Source organism: Theobroma cacao, chromosome 10, assembly GCF_053813885.1.
Source record: "Theobroma cacao isolate CCN51 chromosome 10, ASM5381388v1, whole genome shotgun sequence".
NCBI lineage: Eukaryota > Viridiplantae > Streptophyta > Magnoliopsida > Malvales > Malvaceae > Theobroma > Theobroma cacao.
Window position 1 is genome coordinate 21,123,157 of NC_142648.1, and position 10,844 is coordinate 21,134,000.

At 32.3% G+C, this 10,844-nt stretch overlaps 1 protein-coding gene and 1 pseudogene across 1 annotated transcript; both read right to left on the bottom strand.

The window, feature by feature from the left end:
- Positions 1–616: 616 nt before the first annotated feature.
- Positions 617–1,378, bottom strand: LOC18586854 (cucumber peeling cupredoxin-like). Its single transcript, XM_018128847.2, has 2 exons — positions 1,198–1,378; positions 617–1,065 (listed from the first exon to the last, which is right to left on the bottom strand). The coding sequence occupies exons 1-2, from the start codon at positions 1,376–1,378 to the stop codon at positions 617–619; spliced, it is 630 nt and encodes a 209-aa protein (XP_017984336.2).
- A 7,780-nt stretch (positions 1,379–9,158) lies between these two features.
- LOC18586855 (RING-H2 finger protein ATL70 pseudogene) lies at positions 9,159–10,141 on the bottom strand (annotated as a pseudogene).
- Positions 10,142–10,844: the final 703 nt, after the last annotated feature.

The window sequence follows — 10,844 nt, forward strand, 5'->3', positions numbered from 1 at the left end:
ATTTTTAAAAATATTAAAGTATTAATATAAAAACAAAACATATTTTAATATTTTAACTGTAAAAATAACTTAAATAGACAAATTGGGCCCAAACTCGAGGTTTGGGATTTTAAGTATCAATCGAACCTAACTCAATCCATGAACACCTCTACTCAAGATCTCCAAATGGAGTCTTGAACTCAAACTTCTAAGGTATCGCTAGAAGACATTAATTTTCTTGACGTAACTAGGAGTATATAGCAATTTTTACGTTTGACTAAAATTTAGAAAAATTGACTTGTTCAATGCGTGGGCAAATAATTTAGCAATATGACAAATTGTTTTACATGGACCTTTCTATCGTTTCAACTATAACCCCAACAAAACTAGGTAATGACATGTTAATAAAAATTGCCATGGCACCTATGCATGTCATTTATGTTTTCATTTACCATAGTGATAAGAAGGGAAGGTCAACAGAAACAAAAAAAAAAAAAACAAAGAAGTTATCCTTCTACTTTGATCTAATTGCTTGATTTAGAAAGCTTACATCTGACAATGATGCAGGTTGAAAACATCATTACTAGTATGATTAGGCCCAGGCGAAGCAAAAGTTAGTCCCAGTATCTACCAATAATCACACCGTGACCAAAAATATCGCCAAATAAAACCAAGAAAACCATCTTGAAAGCATTCCTATGGAAGCAACAGCACTGTTTATGGTGATTCCAGGCCGTCCAGGTACGGGAGCCTCAGAAGAATTGCTATAGCCAAATGTCACGGGCGCTGTTTCTGGTGGCTGAAATCGGGGCGAAGGTGGCGCAGAAGGCATAGAAGAAGGAGATGGAGATGGTGATGGAGTTGGGGAAAGATTCGTGTATTGCTTTTGGACGGTTATAGAGACCTTTTGCCCAAGATCGCAATAGTTTGAGATGTTGCAAATAAAGTACAAAACCCCTGGATCCGTCAGCAAAACGATTGCCGGTCCAGTATTTAAGACTTTAATGGGATTGTTGGCGATGCAGTCCTTGTAGTCTATCCTTGGAACTTGGATAATATTGTAGAACCCCAATTCAAAGTCAAACACTGCATTGTTAAAAGGATTTAGAGACAGATGAAAAAACAAAAAACCAAGCAATTAAATAAGTTTACTCTGTGCTGTTTCTTTCTGCTAGAATTACTTCAGCACTCGCATGAGTTTGTGCGGAATGGAATTACATAGAGAGTCACCGATGAAAAAGATAATAGAAGAGGACCAGTCGTTGTAGAACTTTGGGTAGGAAGGGATGGACCAAACAGCGCCTCCAACGACGTATCGCTCGCTGCAAAAGCAACGACGAAATGCAACAGCCGACGCTAGAATAAAGAACAGAGTTGAAAAGTCACACTGCATGGCCATTGTACAGCGCAGGAAAAGAGGCAGAGAGGAAGAGCAAGAGTTAAATTATGCAGTTGTACAGAAAAGAAAAATGTAAAGGCATTGAAGAGATGGATCTTTACCGTGTAAAGATACGTAACCGCTATTACGAAGCAAAATACATATATGGCAGGGTTGTAATACGGTTATAAAATCATATCGTACAACCATAATAGAAGAATTTAAGGATTTCATTTTAGTTAAAGTGATAATGAAGCTCTTTCAATTTATTTGTATGCGAGGCTTTCTCTTTTATTTTTTTTTGTTACCTTTATTTAATCTAATTTTATGGTTATGAAATTATTTGAAATAAGCAATCAGAAATGAAATTAGGTGAGAAATGAGATATAAAAGAATTACTCAAACATGTTCTTTTTCCATTTATGAACATCAACTAATATATACTAAATTAATACTAGTTAGCTTTTAATTTGGTTGTATTAGTATATAGTATTAAATTAGTAGGTATAATACCTAAAAAAACCCTTGAACTATTTAAGAAAGTTCAAATAAATCGTTATTCTTTCGTTGCATTCATTCAAGTTCTTATTTTTTTATTTTGAGCTAAATAAACCCTTATAATTGATGATTGACAACTATTATTAGTCAAAATGTCACTTTTCTTTTTATTCAATGTGACAATGATGTGACAAGTTGACATGTCATAATAGATGATAATGTAACATATTGATGTGACATGATTATATGGTCATGTGGCATTTTAACCCTTTACATTAGAGCCATGTTAGCACCATGTGAGTATAAAATGACAAATATCATTTTGACTAATGTCAATTAATAAACTTTTAGTCATAAGGGTTTATTTGATCTAAAATTAAATTACAGGAGCTTAACCAAACGTAATAAAAGAATAAGATCTTATTTGAATTTTTTTAAATAATTTAAGAACTCTTTTAAGCATTATGCCAAATTAGTTTTAATACTAAATTAATACTAGTTAGTGTTTAATTTGGATGTAGAATGTATCTTTTTGCAATTCGGGTTTTGGTAATAATTATTGTAGTACTATTATTAGTTACTAATTTACTAGATTATATACTATTTCAAAAGAAATTTGCTAGAATATATAAATTTAAAAGTAGTCATTTTAACCTTAGAAGCAAAATTTTTTATGAGACTACTTGTCGTAGTTCACACTAACTCTTGTGAGGTATTGTCTATTTTGGTCTGTTGGTTTCACAGTTTTGTCCCACAAAAAACACCTCATAAGTTGAAGGTGGTGTGAACCATTAAATGTCTAGTCTCACTCTTGTACACAACTAATGTGGGATTCATGGTTCCTCTCTAGGACCATAACATCTTCAAATGGCTCCCCTTTGGGAGGTTTTCTTCGACGTGAGATTTCTAGTTCTACTAGCTGAGAGCATATGATGTGGGACTAACATGGTTCCTCCCTGGGACCATAACATTTTTCCCCACTTCAACAAGAGCCCATTGTCCAAGAATTTATGAACCTTGATTAAGAGCATGACTACTCTCTTACAAGTTTATTATACATATTAAAAAGATCATATGTGCATGTCTATATGAAAGTTTATTTGTGCAAAAGCTCTAACAAGTTGACTTATCCCCTTATCGCATCCACTTACAGAGTATTTGTGACTTACACTTTAGTGTTCTTCATTTTTGTTGCAGATTAATGATAGCTATTGAGCACTCGTGTCATGAAAATGTGATTCGTACTTTGTCACAATCCAAATCTGGAGCCATGACCAGCGCAAGGGTATCAATAGGAGTTCCACTCTTAACCCATGCAAGCCTAAAAGCAACAAAACAAAGCAAATACTTGGAATTACCTCATGGGACTCATCACCATGGAATCTTGTCTCAAACATGTATGAACACATTAAATCACATGGGATTAAATCATATTAGTTTGCATGCTCACGTGCTCAAAATGTAAAAGCAATACATATCAACTTAACAAGCATGGCCATCTCGTGGCAAACATAAAGTGTAGCCATCTCATGGCAACTCTCAAAATACATGTCATGTAATACAAGGCATAACCAAAATGTTGTCCATAGTAGTCATACATAACTGACCAACCCAAATAAAACCAACGGATTACAATTGAAAAAAAAACAAAAGGGTTGACGTCTACTGGATGCCATATGATCACCTACCAAAGACTAACTGAAGTGCTTGCTTTTCCCAAAGGATAACAAGCCAATCAACTATTGATCTGCAAAACAAGTACATCTTACGTGTGTGAGTTATAAATAACTCTATGAGTAGATACAACGATAGGGAACAAGCTAAACGAGAGAGTGTTTGTCAAAGATAACTTTTAAAAATAATGACAGTAATCCATTTGAAGAAATAACAAAGTTGCCTTTCAACCCTATCAGATATTCAAAGGTTTGGGAGCCTTAATCTCAAGCCAAATCAAACATTCCAAGATGTGAGTTATGAGCCAAGTATGACCACATACCAAACAAAACTTCAATACCATCGTCTCAACATATACAAACACATTAAAAAGGAATTTAAGAAGTTTTGTTGAAAATCGACTCTTGAACCTTTGAAATAAGATCATAATTTGTAAAATGTTCAAGCATTCTCACGAGAATGATTTATAAATATTGGGTTTTAAAGCTTTTGTAAAATATTTTAGGGAAGACAAGGTTTGGTTTCAAGAAAGTGAAATAATGCGGTTATTCTTAGAAAACTTTTGAAGAAAACTAAGGACTATAAAAAATAACATAATTCATAGTAATTTTCGTATGTCAAGTCTAATCATGGTCGAGATGAATATCAAGTCCAAATGTCAACGTCAAACAAATACGAATCTCAAATGCCAAAGTTGAGGCAATATCAATATCAAATCCAAAGTTCAAAACAAATATCAGGTTCCAATTTCATAATGCCAAATATCATTTCAAATAGATCATGAAGCATTAAGTAGCATGGACAACCAAATCAAAGTGTGTCGTAACACCAAAGGGATCGGATACATAATAGCCATCGACCGTATATCAAAAGTGGTAGGATCGTATCAACTACTAAATGAAACCAAATCAAAGGGGTAGGACACCATCAACTACCTAATCAAAGCTAAGCATTGTCCACAATGACTAGTGTCTACTATCACTAGCTATAGGTCCATAACTTGAATAAGCTCCACTAAAATATTTTTGTACTATGTTTCCAAATATCCAAATACTCAATCCCACATGAAAGGATGAAACCAATCACCATCCAAGAATAAAGGGTTCAATAGAATGAAGTCAAATGTACAAAGTTCATTTCCAAGCAAGGTATATTCTCTATCATCAACAAAACAAATTATGAAACAAAGGCTAAATCAAATCATTTTAAATTTCGAAATTCACAATCATTCAACTAGTCACAAACAAACATAATTTTTTGAAGAATTAAGCATTTCGAAAAACTTGTTCCCCATAAACAAAACTATATACATAGTATCATATTTACGTAGTATATCTAGATTTCATTAAACCATCTTGAAACCATTATTCACATCGCAAAAGTCCATCAAAATACGTTTTAATGAGAGGTTGTAGAATAGGCATGCTTATTTATATTAAAATAATTAAAAATGTCATATCCACCCATATCTTAAAGCATGCCCTTTTTCCTCTTGGCACCTTTCGTATAAAGCTCGACTTTTTCAACAACTCAAATTACTCCAATATCACCTAGAAATGATATTCCAACATAAATATTGTCAAAGTCCTAACAAAATGATATTCAACCATCAATATCCTCGAAAACCCCAAAAATTTTAAAATTCTTTGAATATCCATTTCTAACCCTATTTAATCTTCACTTATTTCTAATTATTTCAATTAAACTTTCATCCAAACTTCATACCCAATAAATAAAGAACTTATTTTACCTATTTTTCCTCCTTGGTGAGCTTTTAATGGAAGGATCTAGCCAAATCTTGAAACCCTAGAAAATTTATAGCTTTTAGAGAAAGAAAACAAAAATCATCAAAACCAAACTTTTGGGAGTGAAAAGCCTTACCTTTGGCACTTATAATCCAAGATTTAGCATTAGAGTGCAAAATTTTTTAGTGGGGTGAAATTTGGGAGAAGTCAAATGAGAGAATGAAGAAATAGGAGAAAATGAAGGATTTTTCAAGTTTTAGGACTTTTAAGCTCAATTTTTGCTGATTTGGCACCTCAAGATCAACTATGGGAGCTTGGTACTCGATCTTGGACCAGATTGTTTTTCCTAAATCTCATTTCCTACCCTGGATAGACTACAAGGGTTCTATACTCAATCTTAGGCTAGTGCTATTATTTACCCCTAAACTTTACTTCGCAGATTGATCTTTCATGCATTAGGATCAACTTTGAAGATCTGACTTTGTGAAAATTGTTTCCTTTAAGACCTAACCTCATTCTAAATCTCTCTCGCAACCTTCATTACTTTTATTTATGAGCAAAGGTATTTCCTAAGCTCACCAAGTTAATTGCCCAAGTGACGAAATTTACGGGTTTCACAGTTCTTCCTTTGGTAGGTGACATAGCAACCTCTTAAAGCTTAGGGAGTCGGGCCATGTTTTGCTTGACGAGTTGGTCTTACATTTTTGTTCTTAAATATTTGTTGATACTAGATTGTTAAGCCATTGCATGGCAAGTTACTTTTATTAGATGATGTGAATGATATGAATGATGGCTTATGAGCCTTTTTGAGCACTTGAGATGCCTTTACAAAATTTATATATATTGTACAGGGTACAAAGACTATGAATGAAAATGCACACACAGTTTATATTGAGAAGTCCATAATCATGTGTCTACGTCTATACATGAATGCTTATGATTATGTTGATTAATATTCTAAGCATGTATGATGATGATGTTGGAAAATGAGCTATATGTGATTGGTTAATGAATGTAGGATTGAGATAAAGAGGCTTGCTTAGGCCTAATGGGTTATACCCATTTGGATCTATACACTGATCATAATTACTTTAGAAAATGGGATGTGACATTTTTCTATTGTAATTTATTTTTTATTACCAACATGTAAAAACATAATAGGTCTCGCACATAAAAGATGATAAGTAATAATGTAAAATTAAGAATAAAGTTAGACTTAGTGCCTGTTTGGCCTGACTTATTTTTAACTTATCTATCTTTTAAGAGCAGAAGTCGGGCCAAACAAGATTTTGAGAAGCTCTTAAAAAAACCTTTTTTCTAAAGAACAAAATCTAAAAAAAAAAAAAAGAACTTCAGGAAAAATTCCAGAGAAGAGCTTTTCTCTTATCTTCTTTTAAAAACATGCTAGCTTTTCAGAAAATTATTTTTATCTAAAAAATATCCTCATCTATTAAAAATAATTCCAACATTACCCTATCAAAAAATACCATTTTTTATTTTATATAAAAATGCTTTTTTATATTTCCAAAATTTTTTTAAATAGATAAAAAAATAAAGTTAACTTTTTTTTCATCTTGAACAAAAGGAATTCATGATTAATAGAAAGTTATTTTTTAAATACCTTTTATGGTAATTTTAACCAAAATTAGAGATTATATAAGTTGGTTTGACAAACAACTTATTTACAAAAAAAAGGGCTTATAAAAGTAAATTTACCAAATAATTTTAATTTAATTTTAAAAGCTATTATTTTTCATCATAGCTCTATAATAGCTTTTAAGCTAAAAAAAGAAAAAATTAGACCAAATAGACTCTTAAAAGAAATTTTAAATTTCAAAGACTTAATTAAATATGTTAAATTAATTTGGGGTAATTTTATAATTAGCACAAAAGTTGTGTTAAACCTAATTTGCCATTATAAATACATGTTTATATTGCACTTAAGAGGTGCCTAACACATATGTAAGATACTTAAGAGTGAAAAATTAGAACCTCTCATCCCTAACTAGCACTAAGCTTGGCAACAAAAGCAAAATCCCAATCATTAATTGGTGTTATTCAGTTTTGGAATCTATGTGAATCATCTTTAGAAGCTGTATACTTGGAGAACTTGAGGTTTTAAACAATCTAATCTTGGTGGGAAGAAGATTTAATTCACAAAGTGTTGTAACCTCTTGCTTTCGACATCAAAAGGTTTCAAAACTATAATAATCTTCTACCTATTAATTAAGACAATCTACCTAATCTAACGAACAAAGATTGCTCTCACTTGAGAGAAAAGATTTTAATTTTTTGCTATGTAATTAAATTGTTTGCATGGTTTTCCTCATCAAGGTCCATGTCAGTCGAATGTCCAATACGGTCAACAAAGTTTGCAAGGAGAGAGAAGAGGAAAGAAAAGGAAAAGGAAAAGGAACAATAAAAACAGAGAAAAAAAGTTCAACTTTGTATCAATTATTTTAACTGTCACTATTTTTTATGTTTAATTTAATCCAACTCGTCAACTTTGTAATGGACATTTTTACTAATATTGGAATTTTTGCATAAATAATCCGAGAAAAAAATGGCATAAATTAGGAAAAATTAAAATTTTAGTTTGTGTTTTGATCCTACATATTTGATATAGTAGGACAATTTAATTACATAAATAGCTCATCACATTTGGACCCATTCAATAATATCACATCATGGCGTCATATTTCTCCACATCGGATTTTTCCAAATCAGATAGAAAAGTTCTCATTCTGACGGCGTTAAAAACACAATAACCCGTTTATCTTATCTCCTAACTCTTTTTCTACCTCCAATAATGACTACGGTTCTGTTTTGCACTCAATAACCCGTTTTCCGAATCACAAATAAAAGAATTCTAAATAAAAGTTTTTGAAAGAAGAATTAGAATTAGAATATATGGAGATTAATTTCGAAGAGAGAAAGAAGAATTAGCATATGAACATTTTTATTTTTATTTTTGATTTCTACTTTATTTTTTGCTTTAAATATTTTAATTTGGTAAATCTGATTTTTAATATTTTTTTAAGTCGATTGAGATTCTATGACTATGATTAAGTCATGCTGAGATGGCTATCAATAAAATCAGGTCTTCTAGATTAGAACTCTTCTAATTTATAGATTTATTTAAGGATATAAAAACCCTTTCAACCACATAATCAACCCACCACAAAAAAGCAATAAAAAACAAGAGAAGGATTTTTGTTTGTTTGGGAGTTGGGTTTTTCTTAGATATAGAAAAATTTAGAGTTTTTTTGTCATAGCATTAAGACGGAAGGTTTTAATTAATTGCTAATTGCAGCGTTTTAAGGTAGATACTGTGCTCAAGTTTTTCCTAAAATATATAACCATGGAACTTATGTCTCTATGTTTTCTACTAATCTCATGAAAGAGATCCAAGATTGACCTTCTCCACTTTATCCTCTGCAGTACTTGCAATTGCATTAAACTATTTCTGGCTTGTTCTTTTATGGATTGCCCAACTCACTGTGATATCTATCGTCAACTCTTTCACTTATCCTTTTATGTGTGCCATTCATTGTTTATTTCCGTATTCAAAGTCAAAAAAATGGAATTATTATGTCTTGAATCACTATATGTTCTTCCCAAGCTTTCATGCTAACCTAGAGAAACGCCATTTCCAATTCAATAAATATATAAACATTATACTAATAATCTGTCAATTTTATGTTTTCATCCTTACTTTGAATAGCAGTGAAGCTAATTAACACTATTTAGAGTCAAAACTCTTTTATACCTTCTTCAACTAATCAATTACCTAATTTATTAGGTTCATCAAATTACAAATTTAATTTTGCCTCCTATGGTAGAAATTTGTGAAATATTTGCAGTAAGGTATCTAAAGAAAATAAGATTCAAACTAAGAATTACTAGATCGCTCAAGCCCTACACTTTACCTATTAAGATTAAATCTCTCATTACAAATAATTAATCGAATTACTTTAGTTATAAGAGAAAATTGCTTCATTTAGGTACCAAAGCAAAGAAGTTCTTTCAAATATATATATATATATATATATATATATATATATATATGTATGTATGTATATATCCAATCTGTACAAAATCTAATGCATGCTAGTTGCTAACGGGAAACCTTGGATCACACCCTTAGCATATTGCCAACGGCGTGACTTCTGCCAGAGGAGTAGCAAGCGGAGTTGGCACAGGAGAGTTTCGACAAATCGGGCAAGTAGGATGCAGCCTCAGCCAGGGATCAACACACTTTAGATGAAATATATGGCCGCAATCAGGTAACAAACGTAGCATGTCTGTATCCTTATACTCACCTAAACATATCGAGCAACTCGAAGCTGATGATACCGAGTCAGGCTTATGGAGCTTTGCTTGTGAGTAAAGGAGATTGGGGTAGCTACTCAGGGTCTCCTCGTCAAGGCCTTGTTCCCTGGCCACCGAGTCTTGGTCAGTGGAGGTGGTTCCATGCTGTGATGAAGGGTTGGTGGATTGGTTGGCGCGGTTGCAGAAGTAGGCTGCGAGGGTTATCATAAAAAGAAGGGCAATGATACCAGTGGAGGATCCTATTGCATACGCAAATTTACCAATTTGTGTAGAGTCGTTGGAATCCTCTGTGCTATTCATCCCTTACAAATGGAGAATAAGAAACGAAAAAGAAGTTGATGTCTTTCGATGAAACTCAAAACTGCTAGACATCAAAGGGATCGAGGCAAAGTTGAGCTGGTGATCAGATCAAGCTAGGGAGGCTGGGTCTGGGCAGGGGAGAAAGAGAAATGAGGTGTTAGGCTGTTGAGATGTTAATATTGAGTAAGAAAGTATCATAACCAGAGAGAAATTAAGTCAGATGGAGATGACTTGACACGGCTGATTTCTAGTGCATTGGAGTTATTATCTGGTGATGGTAAATGGTTTGTGATGTTCTCTACACGTCACTACACTTTGATTGTCAACGCCCTCTTTTATGGTTTCTTAAAGGTATACAACGACCGGGTCACTCATCCAAACCCGTATGCTAGGTTCAAGGCTTAGGTTTTAAGGTCTAAGATCCGGCCCAGCATGGTCGAAACATGTGTTTTTTATTAATAAAACATGTATTTGACGTCATTTTAGTTTATAAATATTAAAATATTTATTACTCTAATTATAATATGTATAAATATACAGATACTAAATAAATTTTATTGACAAAAACAAACATACCATCTATTATATTTTTAAATGATCATAAAAAATCAATGTGTATTTCTATCCCCGTTCGTTTTTCTTTGTTCAACATTTTTTTCTTGGAAAGTCCCAATTTACTAAAAGTAAACAACAGATTTACCCTTACTTTTTTTATTTGGTTGTTGTCAATTAACATCATCGCACAAAATCTCAAAAAGCAACAACAACAAACCATAAGAAAGAAGAAGACAATAGCTTTTAGAGAAAGAGACAAAACACAACTTTTTTTTTTTTAAGCAAACAGGGTTTTTTTTTTTTTACTTGAAAAGCATGCCTCATATTCATCAAAATAAAAGTGTTCAAAAGTTTCTGTATATATCAAACATTGGTTAGGTCAA

Bases quoted from the DNA above. Each gene is read 5' to 3' on its own strand.
- LOC18586854 (XM_018128847.2), bottom strand. From the start codon at position 1,378: ATGGCCATGCAGTGTGACTTTTCAACTCTGTTCTTTATTCTAGCGTCG. The intron at 1,066-1,197 runs GTAATTCCATTC...TTAACAATGCAG, and splicing joins TTTCATCGGTGACTCTCTAT to TGTTTGACTTTGAATTGGGG.